The sequence below is a fragment of the Medicago sativa genome, chromosome 8 (assembly GCF_051527215.1).
Source record: "Medicago sativa cultivar Bolivia chromosome 8, Bolivia_mono, whole genome shotgun sequence".
Lineage (NCBI taxonomy): Eukaryota > Viridiplantae > Streptophyta > Magnoliopsida > Fabales > Fabaceae > Medicago > Medicago sativa.
Window position 1 is genome coordinate 6885576 of NC_140756.1, and position 17529 is coordinate 6903104.

General features: G+C 31.9%; 2 protein-coding genes and 1 long non-coding RNA gene across 3 annotated transcripts; all 3 read left to right on the top strand.

Moving 5' to 3' along the window:
- Positions 1-4482: 4482 nt before the first annotated feature.
- LOC146896519 (putative polygalacturonase At3g15720) lies at positions 4483-9913 on the top strand. Its single transcript, XM_085736128.1, has 8 exons — positions 4483-4688; positions 4793-4927; positions 5434-5595; positions 6283-6490; positions 8089-8170; positions 8372-8480; positions 9438-9542; positions 9665-9913. The coding sequence occupies exons 1-8, from the start codon at positions 4542-4544 to the stop codon at positions 9881-9883; spliced, it is 1167 nt and encodes a 388-aa protein (XP_085592254.1). The 5' UTR covers positions 4483-4541; the 3' UTR covers positions 9884-9913.
- A 1032-nt stretch (positions 9914-10945) lies between these two features.
- On the top strand, positions 10946-12098 carry LOC146896520 (uncharacterized). The gene is made up of 2 exons (XR_015023047.1): positions 10946-11796; positions 11896-12098. It is a non-coding gene; the product is annotated as an uncharacterized LOC146896520 (long non-coding RNA).
- Positions 12099-13364: 1266 nt separating this feature from the next.
- On the top strand, positions 13365-17426 carry LOC146896521 (putative polygalacturonase At3g15720). Its single transcript, XM_085733426.1, has 7 exons — positions 13365-13508; positions 14089-14223; positions 14424-14585; positions 14683-14890; positions 15153-15234; positions 15474-15582; positions 17239-17426. The coding sequence occupies exons 1-7, from the start codon at positions 13365-13367 to the stop codon at positions 17329-17331; spliced, it is 933 nt and encodes a 310-aa protein (XP_085589552.1). The 3' UTR covers positions 17332-17426.
- The last annotated feature ends 103 nt before the right edge of the window (positions 17427-17529 follow it).

Sequence of the window (17529 nt, forward strand, 5' to 3'; positions counted from 1 at the left end):
TGACCAAGTAATTCGCTGTCTTAACGCCTCAGAGATATCCCCAAGTAAAATGATATCTAATTGAGGAGGAGGAGTTGTCCATATTTTCAAGGACTCAACGTTGGTAGCACAAAACTTGGCCAACCAATCAGCACATTTATTGTCTTCTCTTAAGGTATGAGTAGAGGAAACCATCCAATGAAGAAAGGCTAACTTTCTAAATAAATAGAGTAAAGTTGCATGTGGATGAAAATCATTCCGTGTAGTATCTACAATAAAATTCAAAGTTGTTTGAGAATCAGATTCCAAGATGATAGAACTATAATCAAGATCCCAAACCATTTGAAGACTTCTCCATATAGCTGAAAGCTCTGCCAATAAATTAGAAGGTCTACCACAAGATCTGAAAAAACCATGAATTCAGATACCGCTATTGTTTCTCAAAAGACCTCCAAAACCTGCATTACCAAGATTGCCAAAAGAAGAGCCGTCCATATTTAGTGTAATATAACCTTCTCGGTAGATATGATCGACAAGTAAAAAGAAGTGAAGTTAGTATTCATTTTTTGGTAGTGAAAAAAAAGAAAAAAGAATACTAACTTCACTTCTCCGTCCATTTTTATAAGAATCTTAAAAGATTTTCATATATATCAAGAAAATTTGACAATGTAATTAATTTGTAGATTATAAGTATAAACTTTAGGTGAATACTCTAGTACCTTAATACCATTGATAAGTGAGAATGAGGAATTTCATTTGGTTAAACAATATTAATAACAGAAAGTTTTACCGTTGTTTGATATAAAGTTTGTTCTCCTACTGCTGAAAGAGGTCTCGACCTTGTATCAATCCTCGACATCAATGAAGTTGCTGCTTTACATTACTCCTTCAAAGTCTTTGATCACGTGGAGACTTATTAACCATAAACTTTCCATTGATGAGAACATTATATCTAGAAGGTGCAATATAGTCCCTCAATGATAATATTTGTGATTCTAATTTGGAATCATCTTTACATCTTTTTTGCGACTGTCCTTAACGATATTAACAATTAAATGTGAAATAGTTCTTGTAATTTTTTTTTTTGGTACAATAGTTCTAGTATCTTTAAAAGATAAAATAATATACTCCATTTAAAATTTTATAATCTTGTATTCTTTTATCTCTTAATTGGAGTTTATATGAAAAAAATTATATTAGTCATTAATTTTTTCATGTGTAATATTAGCCATTAGTTAATTAGGTAAATATTGCCTATAAAAAAAATAGTTAGTTAGAGATGAAGTCAAGAAAAAAAGTTAAAGCATATTCTCTATTAATTATATTGCTTTTTTCCTCCTTGAATTCTATTGCTTTTTTCCTTCTTGAAGTCAACCTAGTTTATGGAAGTCAACCTTATTATATACATATCATTTGGATAGTCACTTTTTATTTTTATTTTTAAAAATGTCTACATTCAATTATTGACTTCCATAAACTATATATAATAAATGGAAGTCAATATTTTTTTTTATAAGATCAAAATGGATTATATTAACAGCGGCAATGAAAAATTCTCAGTACAAGATGTACTAGAGAAAACTCACCCCGAAAAAGAAATGTTTACAACATATTTACAGACAAAATCAGTCGAAACCCAAACAAAGTAAAGGGTCCGACCACCATCTTTGGGAACCGTACACAAAAATGGTGTTATTTGCTTTTAACCACCATAACGAATGATTCATACTAAATAGTTAAAATCAAAACTCTAGAGAGAGAAGGTCCCGCCTCTCTCTAGATTTCAACCACAACTTTTGCTTGCTCGTTTTCTCACAGTACCTCCGCCCTTCCCATCTTCTCTCCCTCTAGCAGCAGCGCCTTTTATCTCTTAACCTCCAACAACACAGCTTTCCTTCCACCGTTGCTCCTCCCAAAATCCAAATCCGACCCCACCGTGATGTAGATCTGTGGTGGTGGTGCGTTGAGAGTTGTTCTCCGCACCACCGTCGCACCCTTCTCCCATCGGCGTTATCCTGGTTTTGCTATGTCGTCGTCGTCGCCGTCGTAGCTTCGATGGGTGACTTTCGGTCTTGTTCGTAGGGTGTCGGTTCGAAGTGTCGTCGGCGTTGAGAGCTGTTCTTCGAAGGATTCATGTCCGGAGGGCGGGGTTGTCGGTCCTCCTCCACGCCAACTCCTCCCTTCGGTGTGGTTCTGCTCTCCTTTCAACCGGAATCCTCCCTCTTCGAGGTTGTCATTGCTGTTGTGTCCTTTTCGGCGCGTCGTCGGTGCCTTTGGCGGTGATGGGTTGGGCTGGTTGGTTCGCTTTCTGGTGGTGGTTGGTGGTTTCTCGTTGTTGGGTCTTTGGCTGATTCTGGTGTTGCTGATCTGTTTTCGTGGTTGCTGTTGTTTCGCCACCATGGATTCTAGATCTGCTGTCACGAGGGTTCGTTTGTTTTCGCCGGCATTTTGTGTTAGTTGTGTTGTTGTTTGTGTTTTGTGTTTGTTTTCTTTCTGGTTCCTTTTTGCTCTTGGTTTTTTGGTTGGGTGGTGGTGTTCTCTCGTCCTGTCCATCTGTGTGTGTTCTTGTTTGATGCCAGATATGGATTCAATAAGACTTGCGCCTGATGTTGCTTGAAAGGGTTAGGTGCATAGATGCTCCATGTTGACGGTAGTAGTTGCTCATTGTACCTACAGGACTTCTGTTGTGTTTGTTGTGGTAGGGTCGCTGGTTGTTTGGGTCTTGTGTTTTCGTTTCGGGGTTCGTTTTCGGGGGAGAGGGGCTTGTTTTTTTTCCGCGCTGGTTTTGGTTTCTGTACCTTCTTTTTGGTCGTCCAAGCTTCTGTGCGCTTTCCCAATCTCCCCCTCGTCGTCGGTCTTTGATCGGCGGCGTCCCTTAGGTCTACAAAGGGTCGTGCAGTTGTGGTGGATCCAGTCTCTGGATGATGTGAGATTTCTCTCCTCCGCGAAGAAAGACGGTTCAGTGGTCCAGAGGGTGGCGCTGGAAAGGTGTTCGGGGTTGTGCTTGTGGTGGTTGAGTTAGTGGCTTCTCTTGGTTTGCTTTGGTTTGAGCTGGTTCGATTTGTGCTGCTGTTCCACCTTTTCTCCATCTTCGAATTTGGCATCGGGATTTTGGTGGGCCGAGTTTGGACAAGTTTAGGTGTCTGGTCCGGTGGGTCGTGAGTTGAGGGGTGCCTTATGAATTTGTGTAGGGAGTCTGGTGGGCCGATCGCTTTTGATTCGAGATCGGAAGCTATTTTCTTTGATGCAAGTTCCTTTTGGCTTGTTGATGTCTCCTCCGACTTATCGGATATTGAGTGGTGGGCGAATTTGATCGTTTGAAGCATCATACCTTCTTCCGCTGCTTTTTTGATCTCTGTTGGTGGTGCTGGAAAATCGATTGTTGTTGGTTTTTCAATTGGTGTTTTGGTGTATTTTTATTTTCTTTTGGTGTAATACTTGGGATCTTTTCCCATATTTATATATAATATATTTTGCCATTCAAAAAAAAAAAAACCACCATAACGAATGATATTTTGTTTTTTCTAACAGTTGTATAATCGGTGTCTCTATGTTCTTAAACAACCTATTATTACGTTCATTCCAAATCAACCAAACACATAGTAGCCATATTAGTTGTAAAAATGACCGACGCGCCTTCGAGTGTCCTATAGAATGAGTGAATTGAAGAAAATGCTCACTAATATTTTGAGGATGAACTCCAGACATGCCGATCCACGACCTAATGTGCTGCCATAAGGAACCAAAAACTTCACAATGGAGGAAAATATGGGAGACTGTTTCTTCCATGCCACAACCTGATAAACAAGTGGTATCTGTAGTCGCAAGGATACCGCGCCTTTGAAGTCAATATATTTTTTAAAAATGGAAGTCAATAATGTTTATGACCTGTTTAAGATTAATATATTTTTAATTCTTAGAGTATTATAATAATACAAATTGAATTTTAAGAATTTGTCTAAACCTTCAAAATCACTCTAAAATAGACGCTTTAACAACTGATACAATGATTAAGAAAAGAATTATGATACGAGTCTATTTTAATCAATGGTCTACTAAATAAAACTTTGTCGTTTATGCAATTCTATATATCTCAAGATATAAGTATATGTGATTGAATAGAAGTCGGCATACTACTTTAAACTAGTCATTGCAAACATATTATCGAAGAACACTGTGATGAGATGATAAAAGATCTTTTTCAGTTTAATCAGATGTCATTGATTTAAATTCAACCACCAAGTGCGGTCATATATCCAGCTTAAACAAAATAACCACTACAGTTCCGTGCATATGGTAACTGGTTCACGCACTAAAAAGAAAGTAATAATTGCAAATACATTATACTCTTTCCATTGGAAATTTAATATTTCAACGGCCCCGTTACATAAAAGGACAATATTTCAAAGACTTTGCATGAATACATTTTTTCCTATTACCTAATTGCAAATATATTCAATGTAATTATTTTCTATTTAACCCCTACACCACTACTCACAAATCACCACAACAATTTTCAATCCTAACTCATAAGGGTATTCGTTTTCACTCTTGTGTCAAACATGCAAGTCCTAATCGCTTGTGTTTTGATTCTTGGTTTTTTTTCACCTTGTATATGTCAAAGGTGGAACCTAGTTGGAACAAAAAAGAATACGTTTAATGTCATGGAATATGGTGCTCGTGGTGATGGAAAATCTGATGATTCACATGTATATGTGTTCCTCTCTTGTCCTTAATTTAATTTTTATTATCTATACTTTAATCTTCTATAATTTGAGTGACTCTTAACAATTTTTTTTGTAATTGATTGTAGGCATTTTTAAGTGCATGGAAAAGTACATGTGCAGCTAAAGGGGCTGCAACACTAGTTATACCACCCCAAAAATATTTCTTGGTGACGAACTTATTATTCAGCGGTGCTTGCAAGGCCACAAGTATTCATATTAAGGTATAACGTGCATTTTTAAAGCAAAACATTGTTTTCATGATGATTTCATTTTGAAAAGTTTAAGGACACGTTACATGTGATTTTTTTGTTGTTGTAATAGGTCAATTAGTAAAAAAGAGTAAATTGATCAAAAGAAATGGCACCCACTTTCGATAATTTCAATTTCCTAAAATTTGTTTTTTTTTTCGAAGTTAAAAACTTTGACCTTTGAACTTTATTTGAAATTTGAAATTCCAGAAAGAAAAAAAAAACTTTATTTTTTTTAGATTTTTTTTATTTGAAAAGTTGAATATACCACTATTCATCACTTCCCAATACAATATCTCTATAGTAATTTACTTAAATGATATTGAGACACTAGTTAGCATAAACCATAAAAAAAATTGAGAAAACAGAGTGCAGGGTATTCCAAGTTTCCAACCATCTCTATTTGTAAATTCATGCATTATAGCATCAATTATGTAACGGACATATTTATTTATTATTAATTTATTTTACACTTGTAGCTTCAAGGGAAAATAGTTGCACCTTCTAAGAAATCATGGAAATCTGGGTTGGAATGGATTAGGATCCAATATGTAAACGGTCTCACAATTGATGGCAATGGAGGAGGAATTGACGGCTATGGTTCTACATGGTGGCAATGTATAAGTTGCCTTCGACCTATAGTATGATATTCTACACTTTATGCTAATTATCTTTTTTCTTTTAAAGAAATTTTAGGTGAGTTGGATTTTAGGATTTATTAGAGTTAGATTAGATAAAACTTATAGAGCGCAACATGAGTATTTATAAATCTTCCAAAGTTAACCAATATTTTACGAGATGATTGAAATAATATATATTTTAAAAATCTATTCCCAAAAAAAAAAATCTACACGCAAGAAAAATAAATCACAATAATTTTACTTATATAAGCAAAATAAACTATATAATTTTAGCTATATAGTTGTCTTTACAAGTATTATTGCTAGTAAAATTCTCTTTGTAGTTGTTTAAGGTACCTGAATCGTCAAATAAGAAAAATTAAATCTATAAAACAAATGGTAATCATTTAGGTAGTTAAACATAAATATACTTTACTCATACAAATAAAAATAATAATTTTTGGGGTAGCCAAAACTACCTCATACATACCCATAAATGTCTCCCCTTACATAAGTTACATTGGCGGCATGAGTTGAATCCAAATTGATATGAGTCAACTTCATACCAATTGAATCAACTCTTCACACACATATAATGAAAAAAACTATATAATTTAAAAAACTCTTGTTTTTTATTAAATTCAAATAACTGAGTCCCAAATAATGGCTATTAAGCGATTATATATTAATTTCATGTTGATGGTACAGATCTTGTCTTTCCACTCTTGCAATGATCTTAGTGTTAGAAAACTAAAGATCACCAATAGCCCAGGAGGTCATATAGCCATAAATGGTTGCTACGGTGCAAAATTCTACAATTTAGTAATTGATTCTCCTCCTAATAGCCCCAACACCGATGGATTTGACATTTCTGCTTCGAAGAATATCTTGATAGAAGATTCAACCATTCAAACAGGTAACCAAAGTCAAAATATTTTTTCTTATTATTTAAATATGAGTTATATATAAACACTACAAATTTAATATTTTATAGATGCATCTAAAAATGTATTGTCAGCCAAAGTTGACTATGCTACTAAGGATGTTGAGTCATCCATAACGTTTTAAGTTTAACTTCAGTTGTCAGCGTGAAAACGTCTTTGATGGATGATGTGAAGTACCTCTGTTAGTTTTTGCAAAACCTTGATGCAGTGGCGGAGCCCTTCATGGGCTGGGGTGGGCCATGGCCCACCCGGAAAAATTTTAAAACTAATCACTATAGGTTTATTTTGCGAAATTTTATACAATTTTGTGTCGGTTTTAGGTTTCGGTTGATCCAAATTCCCGCAAAGTGGTGTAGTGGTCCACTCGAAAAATTTAAATAATTCAATTATATGTCTATTTTGCGAGACTTTAAACAATTTTTCAACGGTTATAGTTTTCCGCGCTTTCAAAAGTGGCATACATGATTTTTGTGATGCTTATACTTGGCATATTAGCGGAGGTTTATAGAACTTCGAATTTGCATGGGTTTCAAATATCCTGTATATTGTCATGTCAACTGAAAATTCTCTCAGTTAACGGTTGTAATATACAAAAAAAGTTTCTTAATTTATAATAGTTATTAAGTATGTAATTATTTAGGTATACACCCTAACTTTTTAGTCAAACTTTATCATTTCAACTTCGTATTTAATGTTTATTACAACTTTAATTTGTGTTTATATATTATAATTAATTTTAGTGGCTCACCCTTACTTTTTTTTCTAGCTCCGCCACTCTTGATGCTTACCTTAACTCTGGTGAACTTCCATTACCCAACTCACATAAATGTTTTTTATAAAAATAAATAATGTATTGTCATAGAACAAAATGTACTAAGTTAAAATATGTATGACTTGTCATATATACTCACCTCACCAAATGATGTGACATAAATAGTTTTAAAATAATACGTGAGACATAAATTGTAAAACTGTTTTAATAAAGAAAGAAAAACATAAATCAATGTAAAAAACTTCATAAGTATTTCATTTGGACCAGTACTTACATAATAAGATGGTTGTACAAATATCTTTTCTCAAAGGGATATTGGATCCAGCTAGAAAATCGTCATGTGTCATTTGCTTTAATTTCGATGAAACTAGTCTACACCACTTTTTTTTATTGCCACATCTCAAAATTGTGCCTCTCATTTTTTGTAAGATGGTATCAACTTGAAGGAGAACAAAAAGCAAGACAGGGTCTTTGAATTTCAAAAAATAAAATTAAATTCAAGGGTGAGGTTTCTTATGGTTTGGGTTGTTAAATATTATATTGGAGAGTTGGTTTGAAGCTCATAGGGCAAGGAAATTATGTTATAGTTTTGTTGATTGGTGTTCTAAATATGTAATGTGCATTGAAAGACATCTTTGGTTCAAATATTTGTATTGGGTTTAATTATCCATCATAATCTCTATAATATATCTTTGTTGATAAAAGAAGGTAGTATAAATATCAAATAAAAAATGCATTTTATAGCAATGATCAACATACATGTCCAATTTTAAAATGAATTTTATTTCTTATAAATAGGTGATGATTGTATTGCCCTCAATGGTGGTTCTTCTTACATCAATGTTACCCGTGTTTTTTGTGGACCCGGCCATGGAATAAGGTTATGTAATATAATAATTGAATTATAGTTTATTCTATTCCATTTTATAGCTCATGTGCAAATAAGAAAGCAAAGGATACGAAATTTATTTATCTTATGTTATATTGATATGATATTTATCTTATTTTTAGATAAGCACTATGATATTCTTATGATTTAATTTTATTTGAGACACTCATGAAAAATGTGTGAATTAATCAGCATTGGCAGCCTTGGTAAACATAATTCTCATGAAATAGTTGAAGAAGTTCATGTACGGAACTGCAGCTTCATTGAAACTACAAATGGAGCAAGAATCAAGACATTTCCTGTGAGTAATTACTACCTCCGTCCCTAATTATAAGACCCTTTTGAGAATTTTTTTTGTCCCTTTTTATAAGACCCCTTTGCTATTTCCAACTACATTAATTATTTCTTTACATACATGCCCCTATTTATTATACATCTTTTTCTTCAATCAACAATAAATAACATGTTGAAAACATAAACCAACCATCTCTCTTAAAGGATAAAATTGTAAAAACAATAGTAATTACAAACATATTTAATACAAATATCCACTATCTTAATTCCCGTTATTTTTTCAAAAGGGTCCTATAATTAAGGACGGAGGTAGTAGTAATTACTACTATAGTTTGTGGTGGAAAATTACGATATATTATCACATTTGCTAACTACTCCCTCCGTTTCAAAACGAGGGTCGCTTTAGCCAATTGCACACATATTAAGGAATGAAATAAAGTAGTCAAATGTCATAGCAATTTTGCCGAATTATCCTAATCAACTATTGGTTTGTTTTTCATTAAAGAAAAAAAATACTTTGGAAGTAGTGTAACATAGTATTAATTGAAGGGTACAATTGAAAAGAAAAGTTATTATTGCATTGGAAACTGAAAGTGACATTCATTTTGAAACAATTTTTTTTGGCTAAAGTGACACTCATTTTGAAACGGAGGGGGTATAATTCTGCAGCTTACTACTTCACTTTTTAGAAGGGGTACCTTCACTGTACACAAAAAATATCGCCAACTAAATATATCAATTATTTTGATAATTTTTTTCTTATATTTAAGACCGAAGTACATAAATGTTCAGAGATATTTCTCAAAAACTACTTTAATGAGGGGAGTTTGACCACCAATTTCTTAAGACATGCATACTTGTAAAAAAAAGATAGCATTGTTTCACAACATTCAAATCAACCATCCTCTCAAAAAAAAAAAAACATTCAAATCAACCATAACTTGTCAGGTGTTTCTATTTGCAGGGTGGATCGGGTTATGCAAGGAAGATTATTTTTGAGCAAATCCAACTTAAAAATGTTTACAATCCCATAATTATAGACCAACACTATGGTTCTCAAGTTGCAACGGTACACATTAACTCTACATTTGTAATATATAATATCTTGTCGTTTCAACTATATGTATTTTTCTGTTTTATATAATAATATATCATAGTAAGTTATGTTTTGATTTTTGTGGATATCATTAGAATTCAGCTGTGCAAGTGAGTGACGTGACATATCGTGGATTTAACGGAACTTGTGCCGGTGATATTGCTATTGATTTGGATTGCATGGGTTGTTTCAACATTGTATTAGATCAAATTAACATTGTCTCTTCTCAAAAGAGTAGTAAGGTTTCTGCTTTTTGCAAAAATTTCCATGGAAAAATTGATGATTCCGTTGTACCAAAGGTCTTTTGCAAATAAAATTATAACCTGTTATCGGTCTCCATACAACATAATCTATATCACAGTTTTTTTTTTTTTTTTTGACAAAAATCTATATCACAGTTATATAATTTATTTATTTTCAATAAGTGTTGTAAAATTTATAAGTTGCAATCCAATATGGAAACTTCTTACTTTCTCATAATATTTTCTTCCAATCCAATAATGATTTGAATCCCTCACGTTCATGCAATTGTCAGCTTGAATCATCAGAGTAAGATCAAGTATAACTCACATTTTAACTTTGTTAAGATCAAGTATAACTCACATTTTAACTTTGTATTTGAACCAAAATTCCCAATGTAGAAATATGAATGGTCAGATCTTTGGATCCAAATATTACCGATTGAGGATTGGACCAAATGTGAAACTCTTTAGCTGTAGAGCCTCTAAATCAATCCAATCACAAATTTGATTATAAGTTTCATTATACATAATTATTATTGCACCATAATATTGATCAATGTTTGAACTAAATCATTTCAAGTATAATAACAATTTTGATAACCGTCTTATATATGTTTAATAAATATCATGCATGGTACACAACAACATATTGTAAGCACAATGTTATTAATATTTTTTATTTTTTTGTCAAGTAGCCTAGTGGCTAGATTCACACACATTATGTGTGGAGAAGTGCTGAATCCGGGGTTCGAACCCCGGTTCCTGCACAAATTATCTCCGGTAGCTACCAACTGAGCTACACTTACGCGACAACAATAAAAATGATTGAATATATAACACTTTTATTCAACTTATATTTATAATGTTCGGACTAAAATGTTTTAAATTCATTTCAAAGAAATTGGTCGATAAACATGTTACCAAGAAGACAGAAGCATACTTGTTACCAAGAAGAAATTGTTCACTGCTAAAAAAAATTCATTTCAAAGGGAAAATAGGAAAAATGTTAATTTTCTTACCACCAATCAAGCAAAGGGACTCCGTGAATGGAAGCCTCCAAATCACTAGTCACTGAAATCTAAATTGTATCTTTTATTAGTATAATCATATTATACTTGCACTTTTTTTTTTTTTTTTACAATCTATCTCTTTTTCTATCCTTGTATAGTTTTTTTGGAAAAAGCAAATGAAAGATTAAAAGTGTGAAATAAGTATGTCTAATGATAGTGTAGAGAGGGTGACTTATGAATCTTGATCTGTCACTACTCCATGTAGCAATCACAACATTGTAAATATGCACAATGTATATCTTAGTACTATTCTTTTGTGTTTAAAACTAGCAATTACTTAACCACATTTTCTTAAGATATCTCAATTACATCCACAAAATATAGCAACCAAGAAAACCTAAAATTTCAACTCTCAAATATATCATTATATATTCACGGAGTACTCCTCTCTTCTTCAAAAACAATAAAAATAAAGAAGTACAATCATAAAAAAGAATATCAAGAGTTTAGGGTTTAGGGTTAAAGGGTGTATCTAATCTAATCATATATTTATTCAATGACTTCCATATTCCTCAGTGATCCAAGGGTATTTCCTAGCATCAGAGGGGAGATCTTGTTTGCTCCCCTACGGTGTACCCCTGTTCTCTTCACCCTCATATTCCTACACATCAGATGAAGGTGACCATACCCAAACTCCCACCTTCATGCATGGCACATCACTCCACCTCCACTTAAGGAATCTACCAAAACATTGATAAAGGGAAATTAGAAAACACACTTAGAAGAACATAAACTCACTTATATACGATACACAAAAATAGAAAGAGATGAGCATGCCATGTTATCATGAGGTAGTCATTTGAACAAGGAAGTTTTCTATTGAACCTAAGTCAAGCTTCTCAACATCTGCTGCAGCTTTGGACCGCGTTTCATTGAGCCTAGTTGAAGTTTTCCATGGAGCAACAAAAGCTAATGGTTAGTCATGTATGTTCAATTCTGTTTATTTATTTATTTATCTCAAAAGGGTCCATGGTGTTGTCTAACATTTTTCTTTTCCGCATGATGGTATGGAAGAAAAATGGGATTAGAATCTTGATCTAGCAAAGGTTACACAATAAGCAGCATGTATCACCTATTGTCAAATATGGAGCAACATGGTCGATTTGACATATATTATTTGGCACAAAGTAACCCCTTTAAAGGTTTCCTTGCTTGTTTGGTGTTTGTTATGCAATCAGTTACCGATGAAGGACAATTTGATCCGACGAAGAGTTAAAGCCTTTTTTAAACATAAGTCTATATATTTCGACAATAAAAATTAGAAAGACATTTTTCATTAACTTTTTTACAATATATTTTTAAAATATTTTTTGAAAAATATAAGTCTCGATGGAAATATATTTTTCATTCATCAATACAGTCAATACTACACTTTATAGCAGAGGTAAGAATTTGTCAAAAAAATAAAAAAGGGTAAGAAAATAAGTGTGACCGACTACTAAATTGAAAAGTTTTCTTTTTTAAGGACTCAATTGAAAAGTTTACTGAAAAGTTTAGTGTAGATTTGATTAGTGTTATTTTGTAAATTATTTATCTCTCGAACTCTGAATTACTAAGGTTTTTTTTTTTTTTTAGAAACATGAGCATTGACACACAAAAAAATCGTAACATGTTGAAGGAGACGTTTTTAATCTTAATAAGTTTATCCTTTCAAAAAATGTTAATAACATAATCAATGTTTTAAAAAATAAATTTCGAAAATTTCCTCTTAAAAAAGGAATTATAAAATTTTATATTAATTTTATTTCAAATTTTTTTTATATAATTTTCATAGTTTGCGCATTGCTAAAATAAAAGCTCGGCTATCTGCAGTGACTAATCTCTTTGTTTCCTGATCCCAACCGTAAGCTAGCTTGGTTTTATTTTTAGTGACCATGATATTGGTGCAAAGTTTTCACCGTCGTATAATAGTGATTAATTTTCATCGAGGAACTTGTGCGATATATTAGGTTGGATTCTCTCATTCAACCATATTTTTTTCAAAGGCATAGAGCCAAAAATCATACGTTGACCGCATTTTTTTTTTTTTTTTGTGTGGAAAACTTAAACACTTAAATTTCATATTTATTTCTCTCTAGAACAAAAAAAGTTTTCTATATCTGAGGGTATATTGACTGAAAATATAGAAGCAAATCCTCTCGAGAAAAAGAAAATACAAAAGCAAATATGAAACGGAATATTTTATAACAAAAGAAGACGATAGAAACGGAATATTACATACATGTAATATGGGACATAAACAATGGGTCTAGTTTCTTATTGAAATTATTTCCAAATTATAATAATTCAAATATTTCATGCTTTTGTCATTAGGATATATTTAAAGTATTTACCCGTTTACATCGTCAGGAAAAAAAAAGTATTTGCCCGTTTACTGTTGTTTTTAACCATAGTCCCTTTTATTTAAACCCCACACTACTCTTCACAAACCATCATAGTAACACGAAATCTTTTTCTCTTTCAGTTTCACTTATCTAATCAAAATGCAAGGGTTCATCACTTTTGCTTTGATTTTTGCTTTTATTTTACCTTGTCTATCCACAAGATTGAATGTTGAAACTAAAAATGCCATTTATAATGTGATGCAATATGGCGCACGTGGTGATGGCAAAACTGATGATTCACAAGTATATTTTATTTTTTGGTTACATGATTCACAAGTATATGTTTTCATTCCTAAAAAAAAGTATATGTTTTCGTAAAAAATTTCTTCATAATTTTAATTAATATCTATAGTTTTCATGATAAACTTTTCGCTTCAATTATTTAATCTTTAAATTCAGTATTTTTATGAAAAGTTTATGGTTTTGATAGACCATGACTATTGAATGCAATATCCTCACCAACTTAACTAAGCTTACGAGAACAAGTTGTGTCATTTTCATTATTTGATTTTTTTCTCTTCTTGCACTTTATGAGAATATTATGGTTTCTTTTTGCACAACTTGTTTCTGTGAGCTTAACTTAGTTGGTAGAGATATTACATAATATATGCAAATGCTAGAGTTCAAACCCCCTAACACCTCACTTATTTACCTTAAAAATTTGAATTTCTAGCCATTATGCTATTTTAAAACAATGACAACTCTATTAAAAATATATTTTTTTAACTCACTTTATGAGAATATTATGGTTTTTATAGATATATGGCTATAATTGCGTGCTGCCCCTTATTATTCTTAATTACATGTATATGTTGAATTGTAGGCATTTGTTAGGGCATGGAGTAGTGCGTGTAAAGCAGCAGAGATGCCAACACTAGTTATACCAGCAAGAAAAACATTTATGGTGTCGAAACTAAGTTTTAGCGGTCCTTGCACCAACAAAAATATTCTTATTAAGGTATTTAGTATATCTAACGTTCACTTTTAAGACCTAGTTCAATAGTCAATGTATTATTAGGTTGGATACCTTCTATCAGCTTCAAATTTAAAAACTTATAATTATATGTATAAGTTTTAATTGTGTTTTTAATTGCGGCTTTTAACATGTTTAAATAAACTTTATTTGTTTTGTATTTTTGCCATCTATCTTTTTTGCAGTTTGAAGGGAAAATAGTTGCACCTTCTAAGGTAAATTGGAAAGCTCAGTCATATTGGATTAACGTGCAATCTGTAGACGGACTCACAATTGATGGTAATGGTCGAGGAGTAGTCGATGGAGATGGTTCGACTTGGTGGAAATGCAATTGTGATCGACCTGGGGTATGTATCATCTTAAACAATTGACCCCCCTCACAAACAACAAAAAAAGAGTGATTGAACCACCAAATTATTTTTTAATTTTTTTTTGATGCTACAGGTTTTGTTGTTTCATTCCTGCAAGGGTCTCAATGTTAGTAACCTGAGTATCAATAATAGCCCACGTTCCCATGTAGCCGTTGATTCGTGCAATGGTGCAACATTCTCTAATATATCTATTAATTCACCTGGTACTAGCCCTAATACTGATGGGTTTGACATTGCTTCATCCACTAATATTTTGATACAAGATTCCAACATAAAATCTGGTACGTCATGTTTATGTTATCTTAAGATATTTTAAACTTTTACTTTGTCTTAAAAAAAAAAAATACGTCATTTTAATTAAAAAAGAGAGTCAAACATAATTTGTTATGAAATAGGAGAGAATTTTTTGTTTTTTTAAATAAAGTAGAACTAAACATCAATCTAAATAAACGATAAAAAATATTTTTTACCGAAGATTATTACGCTTAAAAGATTTAAATATTGCGTAAATTTAATTTGAGTTACGTTGTTTTTAATAAACAGGTGATGATTGTATTGCCGTCAATGGTGGTACCTCTTTTGTCAATGCTACAAGGATTACTTGTGGACCTGGCCATGGAATAAGGTTTATAAAATTGTGTCTCTAAAGTTCAATTTCATATATATTAATATTTAAATCTTATTTATAACCTTATTATAATTTTTTATAGATAAATATTTATTGTTAGTTTGATATACTAGTAGCCAAAGTTTGAATTCCACCTCCTCAAATTTCTTTTGGGGTGTTAGTAGTGTTAAATTTCATACTATGTATTTATATTTTTTCACGATTCTCATAGAAATATGTATCCTATGAATAATCAGTGTTGGAAGCCTTGGTAAAAACGGATCTGAGGATAAAGTTTCTGATATTCATGTGCGGAATTGCACATTCAATGCAACTCAAAATGGAGCACGAATCAAGACAATTCCTGTGAGTATATCTAACAAGATTAAATATGTTTATATTTCGTAAAAAAATATGGATTTTAAAGTGTCATCTTTATTAATAAACATATTTTTCTTCAAAAAAAAAAATTAATAAACATATTCAATACTACCTGTAATATATGTATCATGTATGCGTGAGAAGTAATGGTTTTTCACATATACTTTACTAATTATAATTGTATAGACAAATATTATTGTAAGTTTTTTTTTTTTTTTTTTTTTTTTTTTTTTTTGTAAACTTGATAAGTGAGAGTAAGACCTATCTCATATTACCGTAAGGTTTTTTCTATTGTCAATACTTCCACATGAAAGATAATAAATATTTGCAGACACAATAAATTAATAAATTCCAAACATGCAACAGTAATACCCTTGATCAATAATGGCTTGTTCTGCAAGGCATATTCAGTAATTTGAACATTATCTTTCCTTGTACAAGCCTTAGTTGGATTGAACTTTTGTGGTTTCTTTCCTTTATCATCTCTCTCAGATTAGGCTGATCATTAACCTTGAATTTTTTGATATGATGTGGAGTTTTACCTTTATCACCTTTAGGTTTGTCTATCCATTGGTCCTTAACTTCATCATAAATTTTAATTGCATTGATAGGGAAAGCATTGGATATTTTTTCGCAAAGAACCTCGACATATATGTATCTATCCTATTCGACCAAAATGTATCTATCCCATTCGATCAAAATCTCATCAAACACCTTTTCTCGATAAGTCAATGTAATTTGAGAAAATCACATAAGTGTTTGTACTTCATAGGTCAATATACACCAAGATCTAAGTGTAGTCCCCGAACTCGATTCTTGGTAGCTTCATCAAGAGTTAAGGGTGTACAAACACCTGAGGCAATTTCAAAGAGCCTTCCTGGACACCAATATTTACGTGTCAAGTCCATCAATCTAATCCAGACTAGGGCATGAGTTTGCTCCAAGCTTCAAATTGTACGTTCCGATGGACCACACTCTTTGCATGTCATCAATCGATGAAAACTGAAACTCAAATAAACCCGTTCATAGAGAGATTAGCTTCCAATTTCCTATATCTTTCAAAAGAATGGAAAGCTTCTTCTACAAGGCACACACCGTTATTGGCAGCGGCGAAGCTAACCATTCTTTTGCGAAGGGGCCAAATATAAATAAATAAAATGAAACATATAGTGAGTGTTGTTTCGACAATTTTTAATGTTAATAAAACTTTGTTCGCAGTTGTTTAAACTATTTTTTTTAGGAAGTTATTTAAACTTTTAGAAGTGTCAAAATAATACATAATACATCTATCAAACAAGATAATGTCTTTTGACTTTCTTATTTTTACTAGTTTTTGACAAATAATTCATTTTTTATAACTATATATATTATTGAGGTAGCTAATCATAAAATATACTAACCTACTCATATAAAAAATACTTTTTGGTTTATCCCATTCCTGCAAATGCAAGACATTCGTCGAGGTGTTTCTTGCATTCTTCAACCCCTTCTCATATTCATCTTTATTGATCTTGATGTATAAAGAAACACATTGAATTGTTATTTTTGGTAATTGGCATGATTGAAACTTTAGGCTATAATGATTGAAAATATTATTGCAAACCATATTAGTTCCAATTCGATCGTCAATTTTTTTTGCAGGGTGGATCAGGTTATGCAAAACAGATTACATTTGAGCAAATCATCCTTGTGAATGTCAACAACCCAATAATTATAGGGAAAATTCTACGGTGAAGTCGTTAAAATGACTTTTCTGGTGAAGTCATTAGAATAGCCAATCATAATGCATTTGTGTATTTAATGCATGCCACATCAAATTTTACTACGCATCCTACGTTTGCTCATATGGTGCACCACTATATTTTTACATATTGCAATTGTGTCCTTGATTAAATCAAAATTAAACATTTTTTTTATTATTTTTTACTTTTT

Bases quoted from the DNA above. Each gene is read 5' to 3' on its own strand.
- LOC146896519 (XM_085736128.1), top strand. From the start codon at position 4,542: ATGCAAGTCCTAATCGCTTGTGTTTTGATTCTTGGTTTTTTTTCACCT. The intron at 4,689-4,792 runs GTATATGTGTTC...AATTGATTGTAG, and splicing joins GAAAATCTGATGATTCACAT to GCATTTTTAAGTGCATGGAA. The intron at 5,596-6,282 runs GTATGATATTCT...TTGATGGTACAG, and splicing joins TAAGTTGCCTTCGACCTATA to ATCTTGTCTTTCCACTCTTG.
- LOC146896521 (XM_085733426.1), top strand. From the start codon at position 13,365: ATGCAAGGGTTCATCACTTTTGCTTTGATTTTTGCTTTTATTTTACCT. The intron at 14,224-14,423 runs GTATTTAGTATA...TCTTTTTTGCAG, and splicing joins ACAAAAATATTCTTATTAAG to TTTGAAGGGAAAATAGTTGC. The intron at 14,586-14,682 runs GTATGTATCATC...TTGATGCTACAG, and splicing joins GCAATTGTGATCGACCTGGG to GTTTTGTTGTTTCATTCCTG.